Source organism: Polyodon spathula, chromosome 14 (genome assembly GCF_017654505.1).
Source record: "Polyodon spathula isolate WHYD16114869_AA chromosome 14, ASM1765450v1, whole genome shotgun sequence".
Lineage (NCBI taxonomy): Eukaryota > Metazoa > Chordata > Actinopteri > Acipenseriformes > Polyodontidae > Polyodon > Polyodon spathula.
Window position 1 is genome coordinate 15,509,671 of NC_054547.1, and position 15,639 is coordinate 15,525,309.

Genomic DNA, 15,639 nt, shown 5'->3' on the forward strand with positions numbered 1-15,639 from the left:
CAATTTGGTATTCATCACACAACATATACTGTAATACAGGGGTGTCCAACCAAACTGGACAATCGGTTATTTTAAGTAGGGAAAATTATAGAAATGGTGTTGCCCAAGTGTTAAATATGTTTATTGAGCACAAAAATGCTGAAGCTTTTTAAAGTACTGTAGTCTGATGATAAAGTATCCCTGTTGTTTCCACATGATTCCAAAATTTCACCTAAGTCAGGGATCTTAAAGGGGGTTGAAGGCCCAAATAAATATTGCGGGTAGGTATCACTCCCAGTAGGTAAGAAACAGCAGGTGTAGGCTGTGTCAGTAGTGACCATTTTCCATACTGTGCGATACTGTGCGAACGTGTTTCATTTGACATATTTTATCAGGATTCAGACATTTTGTCAACAATGCATTTTCCAGCTGGATGAAAACAAGCTCCCATCCCCTGAAACTTGCTTGATGTTTTCAACAAGTTACATTTTAACAAATGTTGTTGTACCCCTTAAATCTTCTATAAGGCCTGAATGTTCATTGTTAGCAGTAGTTGTTCTGTGTTTTTTATTACAAATGATATATAAAACGTATCTGATAACATTGTTGTAATGTAGTAACAGGTGTTGAATCGCTTAAGAACGCGCAATTTTATAGAAAGGAAACCAGGTTATCAGAAACTTAATATTTTTGTTGGAATGTGGAAGAACCCTACACCCATGAGAACATTTTGAGCAGCTGTCTTTCTTTTAGTGTCGATTGTTTTGGACCAGCTGAAACAGCATGTCAGGGAATGCCCATTGTCAAAGAGCGCCAGGTCAAAAGGGCCAGGTAAAAAACACATTGCCTCAGATAAAGAATGTTTTTTCACCTTATTTCATCCTATCTGTTGCCTTATTTATAAAACTTTAACCAACACGTTATGAGTAATGAAAATAGGTTTGGTATTCATCAAATCTTGGCCATTTTAAGTGTGAATTTAAATTAGTATTTACAAATGCTAACAAATTTAATCCATTCAATGACAAAATGTTTGAACTTTTTCAATGTCTCATTTATGTGTAGAACAGAGTTTGTTAATTGTGAATCTGTTCAAGGTTTCTTTAACTGTATTGGAATTACTCAACTACTTTTTTATATTTTTATAGAAAAATGAAAAAAAAATGTCATTAACCACCCAGAACGATGTCAGTATCAAATGTTAGGTAATCTATGAGTACGTACTCTTTAAATAACTCACAAATTCAAGCTTTGTGAACAGGGCACCATTTTTTGTTCAGAAACAAAATCCCTAATGTACTATGGGATGAGATATAGGATTCAAATCTCTCAACCCCTAGCCCGTCTCATTCTCTGTTTCATTTCGTAGCTTTCCCCTGTCTAAAGTTAACACCTCTGGCAAGCCTGCAGGTTGATGCTCCGTCTGCATTATAAAGTCTGCGCAACTCCCAATGTAAGCCCAGAAGGTGCTAAGTACTGAACCTGTGGAGCAACTCCCTCTGCTGGTGAATGGAAGCAATGCATCGGGAGTGCTAGCATATCAGTGTTTCTAATCTGCTGCCCCTTTCTCTAGTTTAACCTAATTTAATAAAGCTAACTAACTATCCATATAGCCAAGGTCAAGTTTCTTGTTCGGTTCTCAAAGGATGTCAGAAGCACCACTCACTGTAAAGTTGTGAAGCATCTGCTTAAAATCTATTGCCTTTTCTTCTTTGCAATTCTTAAACGTTTGTTTTTACAGTGTGGGCCTTACAGACATGTTTGTTGATTTGCAGCTGTGTGACTGATAAGTTAAGGGATGTCTGTTGTTGGGCTTGTTGCCTTGATTGGTAGAGTTGATAGTGTTCGTTGAAACTCTAATTATAAAATATTTTAAATCCTGAGGGTCTTGTTTGTAATCAACTGGACTGAACAAGCCCCGACCTGAGGAAAGCCTGCAACTATTCCTTGTCCTGATGCATCTACAGGCGTTTACATAGCAGTGTAGTGATAAAGAAAATATTTAACCGTAGCTTTGATTACTCAAGCCAGAGAGTTAAAAACACACTTTTTAGTTTCACTCCCAAGGGGCTTTACAGGTCACGTTTTATTTTAAGGTGCTATATATATATAATTTAGCATTTTATAAACTGCTGTCAAAGCCTATCTCACAAACTATTTGCAAACTACAGCGACTTCATATTTTCAGTGTTAATATGTATTATGCAAATGTGTTGCTGTTAGTTTGGTACTGAGCTATGTTCTAGGTTTCTCACAATACAGTTCCATTACAGGTGGTGCCCAGAAACCATTTTAAGATGTTTTACACATGTCCATTTGATCTGAAACCGTTTATAATATGCCACTCCGTTTACATTATGCCCAGTGGATAATTTGCAGGTGGCAGTGTTCCAGAGAGAAACATCGTGAGGTGGATGGATTGTAAATGACACCAAGTTCAAAGAAGAGCAACCAAACTATCATACAGGGAGTGCTGGAGTAAATCATGCAATTGAGATTTAAAAGGACTGAAGTTAACAGAGGATTTAATAAAAAGCTGACAGGCAACACATTCCAGGAAGTGAGGCCTCTTGATTAACTGCCAATCTTCCTGTCAGCGAGCGTCCTTGTTGAGACAATAATACAAGTTATCGGGGAATACAATTTCCAGTGATGTTGTTCTTACAAATTGATGTAATGTGCTGTCACATGACTGTTGCAGGGTACATTTTACCCATGATCCACTTACATGGTATCAATAGCAGGAACAGCAATCGTTCTCTTCAAAAAGAGCTGGGATTTAGAGCAATATGTGTTGTGTCCTTTATTTAATGTAAGTAAAAAAATGTTTTACAAGATGGTCTCTACTTTATTCATTTCAATGTGGCACATTTCACCATCTACCACTGTATGGTGTCTGTAGTGAACCAAAATACATAGCAAAAAGAAATGCAACACAATGAACACAGTGTTATTCATACTACTTGGTGTTGTTGAAAGCCAGTGGAAACAGTACATTTAAACCAGTGTAACACTTTATCACTTAGTATAGTCAAAACTACCATGAAAATTGAACATTATTGTCCTGAATAAATCTTTTACCAAAAGGAAAGTCTGTCCCTCAACACCCTTCTAAACTAGAGCAGCAAACTCATAGCACTGCTCTGTCCTCTGTCTCAGAACTCGCTAGCTGTGGGTAGCAGGGACAATCAGTGCACACTAATGCATAGCGGTTATCATGTCTTGAATGAGCTATTAGTAACTCTGAGTTCCCTCAAAAAACATCCAGTTTTACAACAGATCAAGTTTCAAAATGTGAGACTTTGCTTATTAAAAGACAGCTATTTCAACTCAAAACAGTCTTCTTTGATAAGAAAAATACTGGATTGTCTTGTACCTATTTTAATGGAACGGCATGGCTAAATTAAAATACTACATTTATCTGGACTCATATGTTTCCAATTCCTGCAGTGCACACTGGACCCTTATAACCTACTCTGCAGTAACTAATGCACACTGTCAGTAATTCAGTAAATAAGCAGGAGATGCAGGAAACTTTTAAATACACCAAGGGTTTGAGGGTTTATACACCAGAGTAGGAAACATAATATAATATAAAATGAAAAATAAAAGGGATGTAGTTCTAAAATGGTGTAGTGGAGGAATAATACAGACAATTTGTTAACTTAAGAGTCTAAAAGTTAAAGAAATCAAAGCAACACCAACTTTAGAGGGAACTTCAAGCACTGCCCGCCTGAGGGTCACAAACAAACAGGTCCTTGTTCCCTTACAATGTATTTCCAAAATCTCCATCTCCGATTACTCATGTCCTCTACCTGTAATCCAAACAATTCTGTCAGTGTCTTCAGGTCTGAAAGTTCCGCTCTACAGCTGTAGGGGTCAGCTGGTCTAAACAGGTGTGAGCAGCGATGATTACTGCTGTCAGCAGCTACCATGGTGACTCAAAGTAGTCAGCAGAGTGTCATGATGATCAATGATAGCACATAATAAAATCCTGTTTTCGTAAAGGGTTAAGCAATTTATATGAAGCATGTGTTCATTCCATAAAACGTAAAACGCTGTTAAACTGACCCAGAGACTGACATCCTTTTAAAAGAAGCTCATAATATGACATTAGGAAAAGTACTGTTGGATTCCCAAGAGAAAATCCATCTCCAGTTACTGTACAGTGTCTGTTTTGGGATGTCAAGATTTAACAAGCTGAAAAGCTGTTGGTGCCCAAATTGAATTCAGTTGAACCACACATCGTGTAGAATATAAAGACGGGTTTATGAGTTAGTTACAACTCAAACATCAAAGGATGGGGAAAGACTTGGACCCAAATAATGCAGGATGTGTTTCCCCCCCATATCATTTTAAGTACAAACTTGCACAGATCTTAATTTCTAGAAATAAAAAATAACTACTAGATTTATAGGAATGTTTCCATGACCTTTATTTATGTATTTATTTGAGAACAAAATAATCCCTTTTGTGAAATCTGGTATTAAACTTTCAGTGTACCTGGCTGTAAAAATAGAAACCTATTTAGGATTTTGAAGTATAAGCAACTTCCAAAGAATGGAATACAGTCATTGAGAAGCTTTCATTATTCAATAGAACTATAGAAACAAAAATTAAATAACTGTCTCATCTCTTTATGAATGTACTGTACACGGTATGGTTATTATCCTGCATTAATGCTGCTAAAACAACACTGTTCTTGCTGAATGTAAAGAATGAGTAACAAAAGCTCCTTATTTAATATGAGGATCGGTTTAAACCCTTTTGATTCAATTATCTGATAGATGTGGCACTGTGTAGTTGAACTCTGAACTCAAGCCTGAGCCTTTGATTTGTGCTGCATGGTTAAGAGCTAGCATGCTACTGTTTTTCACAAGCTCAAGTAGAGAACTTTACACAGCGTGCACAGAGCATTCCAGGGGGTCTCACTTGCTATCCGGCAAACCGGGAAAGCACAAGGGTTTGGTTGCCTAAAGAGATGTATTGTAATGTCATTTTTATTTTTCAATTATACTAAAAGGAATTTGTCCTTTTTTTAAATCACAGGAACCAGTACGGTATGGACCCAGCAATGGAATATGTTAAGGTAAGAATTTTTCACATTTAGGAATTACAATATTTATTTTTTATGTCAGCAAGTAGTGACGTCTCTGCAAGTGGATTTTACTTCACAAAACTGCATTATAGATAAAGAAAGATTTGGAAAATTAAACAGAATGGCCCTTTTTATAGTGCTTTCTAAATTATTACAAGGAATGTTTTTTTTTTTTTTTTTTTTAGAAATACCATATCAAGCCCTCGTTACCTACAACACTGAACAATAAGACAGTGAATTAAATACTCCAGTAGCTTCCAAAGAGAGACCATAGTGACTGTTGTGAAGAGGTTGCCACTGGTATTCGCAAGTCTTATTTTCTCCAGTTTAAGGCAGATTTCTGTGAGTTTGAAGTAAGGCTGTAAAACATGTAAATGAAAATATAAATCCATCAACTAAAGTCCCAGTTATTCAAGTTTGAAGCATTGATTTTTACACATCTTCATTTAGCTTGTTTTATAGTGGAGCATCTTGATATGTTATATACCACTGTAAATGTACAGCTGAATTAGAAAACACACAATGTGAAAATTAATACATTCAAAATACATTATAGAATATTTTGTACTAATATTATACTCTATGTTACTATGTCAATGGTTTAACCCATTCACACAAAGTAAGATTTATTGGCAGGACTGAAGTTGGGTTGGCGATTCCTTTATCTCCTCTGAGGCCCTGGCAGGGTTGTCCTGTTTTTTTTTTTTTTTTTTAATTCTCCTCAATACAAAGAAGCCGAAACATTAGATTAATGTACAGTCAACATCCTTTCTCAGATTACCAAAGTGCAAAACAGTGTATTGATGGTGATAGAGTGGAACAGTCATTCACTGAAGGTTACTGTTCACATCTTTGTTTAAGCTGCCTGGTTTTGTTCAATGCAATATGAGGCAATCCATTCTTCCACTCCTCTTAACTAAGAAGTTGTCTTTTAAATAAATATTGAAGGTGAATACCGAAGCATGACTGTCAGTAAGGCCTTTTTTTTTGGTGCACAGCTAAAAAGCTGAAAGTTGATGCCTGTCTTGAGCTTTCTTTTCTGTAGCATTTGAAACTTGGCCAGGCAACCTGAATGTTATATTCAAACAGAGATTTCGATAAAATATCATATGTGTTGTTTATGAAGAACATCTTAAAATCTCAGCTCAAACTTCTGACATCAGCCAAAAAAGGCCCAATAAATATTTATGCTTTCATAGATAAGGATCATTTTTTCGTCGACATTGTTTTTTTATTCATTCATAATTTAATAGCACTCAATGGTAGAATATGTAAAAATACTAAAAGAGACTAGAAGTCTTTGTTGAAGACAATGAGAAAGATTAAGTCAAAACTTTGTCAAAGAATTTGACTTTCTTTTAGTGAAGCCATTTGGTTAGATTTTTCGCAATCAATGGATCAACCGACTATATTTCGACATTCCCATTCACTCCATGTGGGACAATGGGGAAAGTTACTTTTCAAGCACTATAAACTTATCACACTTTGATGGCTCTTTATACAAGGAAACATCATAAAAAGCTTTCTAAAAAAAATATCAACAAATTATCGGGTAACTCAAGCTGAATCTTGGCACTTAATGACAAGTGAATTGTGCACAAAATCCAATGAGTAGATACAAATTTCTTGTAATCTAGTTCAGTATTGATCACAAGGAAATTTTAGATGCACTTCTTATTAATGTATGAGTTTATTTGATAGGTGTTTATAACAAATATGTTTAAATAGGGTGCAGGTAATGGCCCCCACTGAGGACACTCTTGAGTTTCTCTATCCGACATACATAGCACACAGCCTCAGAGGAGGGAGGACAGCCTTGAGATCGAATAGGAGACTGGTATATCTTAATCTCTGAAATATAGCCAAAATATGAAGCAATCTGGACAAGTACTTCTCTGTGGGGTAAACTGCTGTTTTATGTTTACCATTTACGCCACTTTGCAAGACAAGGTAAACTGCATTATTTTACATAGATCAGGTGTTCACAGATTGTTTTTATACATTTTAAATATATACAGAAACTATCACTTAAATAGGTCATGGATATGTGTAATGTATATATTCAGGAATATGTTCCATATATATCTTGACCCAAGATGGGCTAAATAAATCTCAGTAGGCAGTATTAATACAACATTTCCAAATGTGGATTGCAAACAATAAGCTTTGCATTGACGAAACAAGGGCTGGTTAAATCCCTGAGCTATTTTTTAATAAGAGGTCTTACCAGAGTTATTCAAACCCATCGCCCTGCCACAAACACAGCTTAAAAATATTTAGTCCATAAATGTGTATTCTTGGAAGCTGGGCAGATGACATCGCTGGATCAGACAAAAATAACTGATGTCAAGGGCTTGGCCTTGGAACTGGGAGGCATGATGTCAGTGCTGGAACAAGTGTGGGAGGAAAGCTAACTTGTTGTGAGAGAATACACTAAGCGATTATTTAAGTTCCTGATAGGAAGAACTTCAGCAGATTTGTTCTACCATTGAGTCAGTGGAGGTCATTGGAGTAGCTCTGTTGTACTGAAATCACTTTCTCTAGAATATTAAAAGGGAATTGACTGGGACCCTTCACCTTGCTTAGAAAGAGTAGCTTGGTCTACATATGATTTGATGCACAGGAAAACGTAAGATTGTGGCAATAGACAAGTTTATTTCTACAAACTGTATATACCCTATGGTAGTTCCAGTAAACAGATATAGTAAATATGTCATTTTTGTCTGTCACAAAATTCCCCTCTTATACAGCCTTGTCCTTTGCTTTTCACCAGTGCAAAGTTCCAGCATAACAAGAACTCCTAACACAACTAGTACAACTCAGAGCTTACTAAATCTCTCCAAAGATAAACAACTTGGTGTAAAGAAGAGTACAGAATGGAGAGTGATTGCAGTTTGTTCACTAATGTCGCAATCAGCACATCTTAGAACAAAACAAACAAAACCGTATTTAAAGTGACCTCCTGTTCTGTTTTTTGAACTGTGCGGGGGAAAGCTAGCTGCTCACTGTGAAATGATCCTTTTGAGAGAATGATTTTATTCAACCAGTGAAAATAATCCGTTCTGCTTCGAGTTAAGTCGCTAACAAGTCATGAAAGAGATTTATGAAAACAATAGCTTTTTGTACAGCCTGGGAGATTTTCGGAGCTTTAAGGCAGTTAATGACCCCAGTGGCTGGAGCTGGAGCTTTTCACTGAAGCAGTAATATTCACATAACAAACTGCATGTCCTTATGTGGCTTGCAGGTTCAAACCCAGCCAGATAGGGAAAGTGTACTTGCTGTACTCTCTGCTGACTTACTACTTCAAAAATACTACATGCCAGAAAACAAGTTTTTCCCAATAATTTTTTCCCCTGATGATTTTGTTGTGTTTTTTTATGTGCTTTGGCAAACAAACAAACTGAGTGGTGATTTAAATGTAATTTCCATATACCTAGATATTAATCTAACAAACTGGTCATCAATTTATGATGAATAAAGTACTAGTCCAAATTATCAGGCATATTAATATGCTACATATTATGTTTGCAAAAAATACTGTATAACGTGAGAAATACAGTTAGAGCAAATACCTTTTTGTGTAGCATGGGGCATAGTTTGAAATATCTTTAATTTAGCCATATTTCTTAAAGGAGAGAATTTCAAGTTAGTTCTAGGTTTTGTAAAACAAACAGCTGTTTTTCTATCAAATGGGATTTAATCAAAGACTAAAGTTAACACTTTTAAAGTTTGAACCTCAGTGTATTTTGAGAATTCATACCTACAGCTCAGTAAAGAAAACAGAATCAGGGGAGTTCAGACAGGATGTAACATAAGTAATAGTTTCTCGGATTGGGTCTAAAAGACAATACAAATGTTGGGCTTTTTGTGAAGAGGCCAAACTCTGATTACAGCTTCAGTTCAGAGAGTACAATTTATTTAAAAAACAAAAGCAACCATAGTGCACTAAAACAATATTTGCAACAATTTTTGAATAGAAAACACAGGTTACCTTGGTATCCTGGTTAATATACTATATTTGTATGCTTTTCTTGGGAGGAATGACGAGTTACTAAAGCAATGCTGGAACTAGTTGTTGATGACAGTTTCCAACAATCTATATCAAGTTCAGGCAACGCATCCAAAATCATCTTGATTCTATTTCAGTATTGCTTGAAAACGTCATCTAGTTTCTTCTGCAGTTTCCAGAAAGTTGCGTTGTGACTGCCTTTAATAAACGTCACTAGACGAAAGCTTAAGAAAGCATTAGCTGCGATACTGCCCCCCCAGTAAGGACAGAGGAAAAAGGTAAAGAGGCCACTGTAAAGAGCCTTGTTAGGTTTACGTTTACGTGGAACATGTGCTTTGGATGAAACCGGAAAATATCCTGGACCAGAGTTCGTAAGAAGCTAAATACAGACCGAGCCTGTCCTTGCCTCTCATAGAAAATAAACCTTACAGAGTCACAAAGTACAGGTACATTAGGACTTGCAGCAAGGAAGATCTGCAGTTTAACATTCAGATAAGGATGGATGAACCCCAGTAAGAAAGCATTGGTATGTTACTGAGTTGTTTACTCTTGCTGAAAAGGACATCATCTCTCAAGCAGCATGCTTTCATTTTACAATCTGATGAAATGCAACACATTTTGATCCCAGATAAAATACCTGAGTCAACAGCAGGAAATTATGGCCGTTCTCAGTTAACATAAACAGGGTGAAATGTTTCCTTACACGTGAGGGGTCAGTCGATACATATTTATATTTTACTGTACGTATAATAAAGCAAAGTTAAAGCATAGGTAAGCATTGTAAAGCCCAGATGGCAAATCATATATAACAAAAGAAAAAAAAAAGGCAAACAGTGGTAAATGCATAGTTTAACCAATGGAAAATTACATAATTACTATGCAAATTTACAGTGGTAAAAGGACATGCAGGGCTTAGGAGCTGAGATACAGAAAACAACTGGTGCCCTCTAGTGTCAACTATTGGTATTGTAAAATATACACTGTGGCAAGGGTTCCCGGGCTATTCATTATTATTATTATTATTATTATTATTATTATTATTATTATTAAAATAATAATAAATGAGGGTTATCATTTACACTGAAACCCAAGTAGATACTTTGTAGATCTGAATGTGCTAAATGCACCTATTATCTCAATATTTCCAATCATTCAGTTTAGGAAAAGTTAAAACATTAAATTCTCCAAGCAACAAAGGGACATTCAGAGATATTTCTGACTCAGAAATAATGTCCCAAACACCTCTAGAGTGATTTTAATGCTAAACAGTTAAAACATTAAAATCTTCAAGCAACAAAGGGACATTCAGAGATATTTCTGACTCAGAAATAATGTCCCAAACACCTCTAGAGTGATTTTAAACCGCTACCTGATGAGGTGTCAGGTTATGGTTATATGAGAATATCTGACATTACAACCTATGCCTGGAAAGGGGCTCCCAATTTCCTTCCCTCCTGCATTGTTATTTATTTTCACTGTGACTCTAACACAGTAGTTACCAGGGCAACACAAAATGGATTCCATTCCTGTACAGCAGCAGGTATCAGGACCTCACCTAATCTGATATGCTGTACAGTGGGTGTGACACTCAATTCCGACTGCACGGGAAGTGAATCTTTAGTGTGGTGAAAGAGTAAATAGACTTCACCAGAACAAAATGTACAGCAAAATTATACAAAGACTTGTGATATTATGTATATTTCGAAGTGTTCGGTGGCTACCTCAAGTTGAGAGTGTATTTCTCTTTGCTGTGTCAGGCCTGTGGAAGAGGGAGAGAAAGTACACTGTCAACTTGATTAGAGGTAACCACTGTACGCTTATAAGCATATAAGTCATTCAATCTAACTAAAAAAAGGTGTACATCTGTTTTTACTGAACACTACACATTTAGAATGCTTTGTCGCTGACATTCTTAATCTGAGAGCTACACTGTAGTGGGGATGTTATTTTAATACTAATGAAAGGAAATAACATTATGTTGTTAATATTATCTTCAACAGACCTTTTCCACAAGAAAGTGCCCCATATTAAGCAGGCAATAAAATAAACCTGCCATCTTCATTACTCTGCAGTGAATGGTTTTCCCACACAATGTTGTCTGCAGCTAAACCGATACTACTAAACATATACTTTAGCCAGGTTCATTCAGCACCCTCCTTTGTAACGTGCCTAGTTTGGATTGGACATCACATAGCTTTTATATCACTTTCACAGGTGCTACATAACACTGTATTTAGGAGGTTTTCACTGCATTAGAATTTGTTTTAGAACATTAATAACAATTCCAAGCAGTTTTAAAATGTTCATTCACATATCAAATATATGATTTATGTTTTATTTTTTCAAAATGTCGACTAGTCAACTATATGACTCTTTTTACCTGTCAAATTAGTAGTCGTTTTACCCTAATCCATAACATGTATTACAAACCAAATGTACTGTAATTGAAAACCCCTACCCCTATTATTTATACTGGTGCATTCTAAATGATTTTGAAAGACATGTTGTTATAAAGTTCTATGGAGCCCTTATGAAGGTGGTATGAATGCCATGTAGTTTCAACTAGTAGTTAATACAGTACATATCAGTTTGGTCTAATTTTTTATGCTGCAGCTTTCTGTATTGTGTTACTGCCTCTTGTCATCCATCTTTCTGCATTATACGCTACTGTTACTTAAACACCCGGAACCCCATTGGTTCATGTGTCACATTGTCTTAGGTATGCCTTTGCAACTGCTAGAATAATGTAAAGTTAATGTAAAGTATAATGTTATGCTTTTTAAAAAATAGCAAAGAATATTTGTTTGTAATTAGTATTTCTAATAATTTAAGTTTATGAACTATAAAATGCTGAAGCAATGAAATGGAAAAACTTTTGGGTTGTGCTTCTTGATTTTATATCGCCGAGTGGGCCAAGACTATTGGCTACAGGGCTCTAATCCTTACTGTTGCATTGTCTTTGTGTATTTGTGTATGGTTCTTATTCAGGTTCCTCACGTAGCTGTTTACTCTGGCTAGCTCCAGAGTGAGCAACATTGTTGATCTGGAAGGAGTTAATGACATTTGCGCTGTTTGCATTCTTGTGACATTAAAACCATATTCTACAACTTACTCATTAATGACTGACTTGACTGGTATACTTTTTCCAATAAAGGGATTTAAGACCGGAGGAAACTTTGGCACACTTTGCAATTTGAGTTTCCAGCTCAATCAGAGCATTGATTCCTCTTCAAAAGTCAGATTCAGCAATGTGGAGTGCAGGAAGTACAGTGATTAGAAAGAGGGGCTTTTAATGAAAGACAAGGAGCTTAATCACAAATGCAATTTGATGTGTGTGCTTCAGTGGGCTAAATTAGTGCTCAATCACTTCTGAAGTAGGATGTACCTGAGAAAAAACAAATCCAATTGTTTATCTACTTTATGTGGTCTGTAATTCTTCAGCTCCTAGATTCTGATGCACCGTCTGTCTATGTGACAGTATCCAGTTGTAAATTTGCACAGTAATTGTGCCGATCCACACAGAGATCAAATATATATTCAATGTAGTCACTTTTTGAGTGTATTAATATTCCAATTATATTGAAAGCTTTGCTACAGGAAATATAAAAATGAATAAATGCAAATACAGAACATTGTTCATACGTTAGTATTGCTATTTGTTTTAAGAACATAAGAAAGTTTACAAACGAGAGAAGGCTGTTTGGCCCATCTTGCTCGTTTGGTTGTTAGTAGCTTATTGATCCCAGAATCTCATCAAGCAGCTTCTTGAAGGATCCTAGGGTGTCAGCTTCAACAACATTACGGACATTATGGACATTAACATTATTGAGACCCAGACCCTCACAATTCTCTGTAAAAAATTGCCACTTATTTTCTGTTCTGAATGCCCCTTTGTCTAATCTCCATTTGCGACCCCTGGTCCTTGTTTCATTTTTCAGGTTGAAAAAGTCCTATGGGTCAAAACTGTCAATATCTTTTAGAATTTTGAAGGCTTGAATCAGGTCTCTGCGTAGCATTCTTTGTTCAAGACTGAATAGATTCAATTATTTTAACCTGTCTGCATATGACATGCCTTTTAAGCCCGGAATAATTCTGGTCGCTCTTCTTTGCACTCTTTCTAGAGCAGCAATATCTTTTTTATAGCGAGGTGACCAGAACTGAACACAATATTCAAGATGAGGTCTTACTAGTGCGTTGTACAGTTTTAACATTACTTCCCTTGATTTAAATTCAACACTTTTCACAATGTATCCGAGCATCTTGTTAGCCTTTTTTATAGCTTCCCCACATTGTCTAGATGAAGACATTTCTGAGTCAACAAAAACTCCTAGGTCTTTTTCATAGATTCCTTCTCCAATTTCAATATCTCCCATATGATATTTATAATGTACATTTTTATTTCCTGTGTGCAGTACCTTACACTTTTCTCTATTAAATGTCATTTGCCATGTGTCTGCCCAGTTCTGAATCTTGTCTAGATCATTTTGAATGACCTTTGCTGCTGCAACAGTGTTTGCCACTCCTCCTACTTTTGTGTCGTCTGCAAATTTAACAAGTTTGCTTACTATACCAGAATCTAAATCATTAATGTAGATTAGGAATAGCAGAGGACCTAATACTGATCCCTGTGGTACACCGCTGGTTACCACACTCCATTCTGAGGTTTTTCCTCTAATCAGTACTTTCTGTTTTCTACATGTTAACCACTCCCTAATCCATGTACATGTGTTTCCTTGAATCCCAACTGCGTTCAGTTTGAGAATTAATCTTTTGTGTGGGACTTTGTCAAAAGCTTTCTGGAAATCTAAATAAACCATGTCATATGCTTTGCAATTATCCATTAGCGATGTTGCATCCTCAAAAAAATCAAGCAAGTTAGTTAGGCACGATCTCCCTTTCCTAAAACCATGTTGACTGTCTCCCAGTACCCTCTTACCATATAGGTAATTTTAGATGTAATGAATGTGAAATCAAATATTTAGCGAAGTACATAACAAACATTTTCTAAACCACAAAATTGATTTCACTTTATTTAAACTGGGGAGATGATTTCTTTTCCCCTTTCACGGACTCTTTGCTTGTAGCATGCATTGGATTCAAAGCCATATTATGAACTTCTCAGCGTTCTTCACTGGGGAACTTGTAAGCGTCAGGAAGACGGGTCTTAATTAATTTCAGTTTAGAGACTTCCCAGTGATCTGGGAGTGCGTTCTTTTGGTGATGAGGGCGTGCCAACATGTTTTAATTTCACTATTTACATTTTATTACCAGCCTGAGGTTAATGAGCTGGAGCTAAGTGGATAAATAATACCTGTTCCAAAAGTGCTATGCTCCCTTGCACATTGCAACTGACTCTGCCTCTGAGGTCCACTGCGAAGTCTTTTCAGAAGCAATTTTTGTTGGAATAGTTAGAAAGTGCGGTATATTGAAGCAAACATTAATATTAAGTCTGGCTGGAAATACCTGTGTTGTGTAAGAAAAGTATTGGTTACTGTTCTGTCAATCATTTGTGATATGTAATAACCTCTGATTGGTTAAATGGATGTAAATGAAGGAGGAAAAAGAAGCGATGTGAACAGAGAGTCGGGGAGAGACTGTATGTGTATTAACTTCAAATAAACAGAAGATTCTTAGTTGAAAAAAACTAACTGTGTAAAGCTGGTTATTTGAAGGCATGGACACAACAAAAACTAAGCAAATATTGATCTCTCTTTGAGGAGTCTTTATTGAGAACAGCCCCAGGTGTTTGCATTGCAAATAATGATCTAAGCATACAAACAATTCAGTCATGCAGAACACACACAACAAGATATTAAACATGTAAGAACTGAAATATTAGGGAAATGGAGAGGATATTGAGTATCCCTTTAATTAAAAACAATGAATAACACAGTAATTGACAGGTTTAAGGGTTTGCAGTAGGTACGGTTTATTTAGAATGAACAAGCTAGCTGACCGAGCTCTGACAAAGCGCCTTCATCTTGTTGAGAGGGGCTGCAATGTAATGAAATGTTTCCATTCGTTGCTAACACATGTCTTTCCAATCTGCTGAGTGAAACTAGTTTTAATGGTGATACCCAGTATATACCCCACAGAATCGAATGTCTGTCAACATTAAAAATGCAGTACGCTTTATTGCGTGGCATGGGTCCAATGAACTTCAATGAAAGGCTAGGGAAATAATGTTAAGGCAAATAAATCATCAAATAAATAACATGTATTACAAATTCTGTACAAAAAAATACAATAAAATAAAGAACCTTAAACATTGTATAACACTGCTGCATTAGGAATATGTGCACCCCAATAATGAAAAGAGTTTTATAGTATTTTATAGGAAGCTGTATAATAGAGCTTGGTTACATTGTCTGTCACTTATGTCAACATGTTGGAAGTGACATAGAAAGTGTGTTTCATCTTTTAGACACACCTTTCTGAATTTGAATGCTCAAATAACAACAGCAGGCCACCGCATGTGCCTTCGTCATCTGTGAAGAGGGTGACCCTGCAGCTCTCGTTTGCTCGTCACTTGTAGACTGGAGTTGTCTTGATT

The 15,639-nt window shown here is 36.2% G+C and overlaps 1 protein-coding gene across 4 annotated transcripts in view; it reads left to right on the plus strand.

Moving 5' to 3' along the window:
- The window catches only part of LOC121327326 (breast cancer anti-estrogen resistance protein 3 homolog), an 82,109-nt gene that overhangs the window by 44,988 nt on the left and 21,482 nt on the right, over positions 1-15,639 (plus strand). For all 4 annotated transcript variants that reach the window (XM_041271285.1, XM_041271284.1, XM_041271286.1 and 1 more), the window contains one exon: positions 5,029-5,068. In XM_041271285.1, coding sequence (XP_041127219.1) covers positions 5,029-5,068 — 40 coding nt within the window. The remainder of the gene's footprint in view (positions 1-5,028; positions 5,069-15,639) is intronic.